We start from the raw sequence: 2,335 nt of genomic DNA, 5'->3' as shown, positions 1-2,335 counted from the left end.
CCCCCATGGAGAATGGCATACCTGCAGGCTGCATACAAGTGATCTCAACATTGCCGAGATCACTTGTATAAAACAAGCGACGGCTTCCCCGCTGTACATTTAGTAGTGCTTGCCCAAAACAGGGCTAAATGTAGAAAACAACTGCCCGCCCGGCGCCTGGAACTGCATGTCCCGGGCATCGGGAGATAGGAATTCCACACCCCTGCCGCCCCTCTACTCCCTGCTGCCCCAAGGCCGGGCCTTGGTTGACCTTGTGGGAAATCCGGCCCTGATTACTGCACAGATCTGGAAGATATACACAAGATTCAAGTAAGAATACACATGGCTCTTATTTTTAGACAATATTTGATTATCCCAGAGTTCATATTTACCCGACACTCCCCTTTCTGCCTCCCAGTTTTTGTCTAATACATATGATCATTTGTCAGTCATCCCCTTTCACAATGGAAGTATCTCTATTGATAGAAAAACTTATAGTACTGTAAGTAAACTATTAAAAATGCCAGAAAGGTGGCTTCAGACTATTGCACTGTAGTAACGTGTAGTTAAATGCATGTTTTACCACATGTTCATGCAATGTGCATTAGCGCACAGCACTTTATGTGGTGCGTTTTGGTGCCATTCATTTAGAATGGCATCCAAATGCCTGAGTACAGTAAGGTACAGGGCACTACAACACACTTGCCCTGTGGCATGCTGCATTACCAAAAAAGTACAGTGATGCGCTTGTCTTCTGTTGGCCTGCTTTGGCACCCCATTCTAAATAAAAGGTCTGCCTTAACACAATGTACATTAAGTTGTGCGCAATAACTCACCGCAGAAGTCTGAAAAAGACCTTGTTGGTTTTTTTTCTGTCTGTGATTAGAGCTTCTTATAGCACAAAAGATGTGGTGCTGCAATGTACTGCACCTTAAAGTCAGCCCTTTTATTTAGAATGGGGTGCCAAATCGGGCCAACAGAAGACAAGCGCATCACTGTACTTTTTTGGTAATGCATTGTAGTGCCCTGTACCTTACTGCTCCTCATTAAATCAGAGCACGTCCAGTATTTATTATTAAATATATTAACGTTCACTGAATGGCCGCTGTGTTGAGAGGGCGACTCCCTCTGTTCTGACAGGGGAAAGTTGTTCATCAAAACGCAGTACCTGGTCCTGAAGGATCTCTGTAAATCACTGTAGCAGCCACAGCTACAACAGTGTTTAACAGCATCCCTGTGGCCCTACCTGGTATAAAATACAGTATGTATACTTACTTAGGCCAAGCTGGAGCAATGTAAGTATATATAAATATTTAAACGTGGCGTTCAGCTGGGTTAAATTTTAAACTTTCATTGCTGGGTGTAACAGGATGCTTGTCAGGATTTAAAATAGTTGTCATATGTCAGTTTCATATTGTCATATACTCAGTTATTTGTCATTATTGTATTTCATTTTGCTATACTTTAATGTTTTTTATGTTCTATGTGTCATGAACACTTGGTCAAGTGAGGAACTGGAAAAGTGATCAGTAATTTATGTGGCCTGCTTTGTGTGTCTTGTAGCCATGTTTATTTATCTTCTGGAGGAGGGGGAAGTGGTAACGAGCTTTGAGGCAGTGACTGGCAACAGGAGGGTTCAAGCACAGATTCAGAGTCAGAATCGAATGGAGGAATGCTGCTTTAGTTGTCAGTGGGAGGCCCTGCCATGTTACTGCCCAAGTGGTGAGTACCCATCAATTCCATGTGAGGATGCATATATGATGGCCTCATAGAGACACACATTTGCCTTTAGCTTTGTGTAAATGATTAACAAAGAGTGTCAATATTGCAATCAATGCTAATGGACTTATTGCAACCCGAAAAAGTGAATTTGATTAAAATGATATTGAAAATTATATGCTCATTTCTCAAACCCTAAATTGGCCAAATATGTAAACAGATGATTCTCCACATCCACTAGTGCTGATTTTTGAATGGAACAATTTCGGAAGTTCAGCCTTGCAGTCATTACTGTGACTTTCTGGACACACATCAACCATTGCACTGGTAAAATAAAAGTCTACAAAAGTAACAAATGTTTTACCTTACTATGCCACACACTTCTTGTCTTAGAGTGACAACGCTCACTCACTATACTGTATCTGTGGAGGCAGGGCCGGCCTTAGGGGTGTGCGAGCCGTGCGGCCGCACAGGGCGCCATGGCAACAAGGGCGCCGTGCGGACGTCACAGCTCGTCCTGTGGGCGGCTTCTCTCCCCCTCGCCGCTGGCCATCCGATATGACATCGCTCCCTCGTCCGCCCCCCCCACCCTTCAGGGGGGGGGGCAGGAGGGGGCGCTGCCTGCTGTCAGGATGGC

The 2,335-nt window shown here is 44.5% G+C and overlaps 1 protein-coding gene across 1 annotated transcript in view; it reads left to right on the top strand.

Annotated features, from left to right (window-relative positions):
- Positions 1-2,335, top strand: part of VWA5B2 (von Willebrand factor A domain containing 5B2) — a 32,975-nt gene that overhangs the window by 2,040 nt on the left and 28,600 nt on the right. The window contains exon 2 of the mRNA XM_018576548.1: positions 1,543-1,701. Coding sequence (XP_018432050.1) covers positions 1,543-1,701 — 159 coding nt within the window. The remainder of the gene's footprint in view (positions 1-1,542; positions 1,702-2,335) is intronic.

The sequence above is a fragment of the Nanorana parkeri genome, unplaced genomic scaffold, assembly GCF_000935625.1.
Source record: "Nanorana parkeri isolate BGI_ZX_2015 unplaced genomic scaffold, ASM93562v1 scaffold69, whole genome shotgun sequence".
In the NCBI taxonomy this organism is placed as follows: domain Eukaryota; kingdom Metazoa; phylum Chordata; class Amphibia; order Anura; family Dicroglossidae; genus Nanorana; species Nanorana parkeri.
The sequence above is the reverse complement of the archived record's forward strand: the minus strand, read 5'-3'. Positions and strand labels throughout refer to the sequence as shown.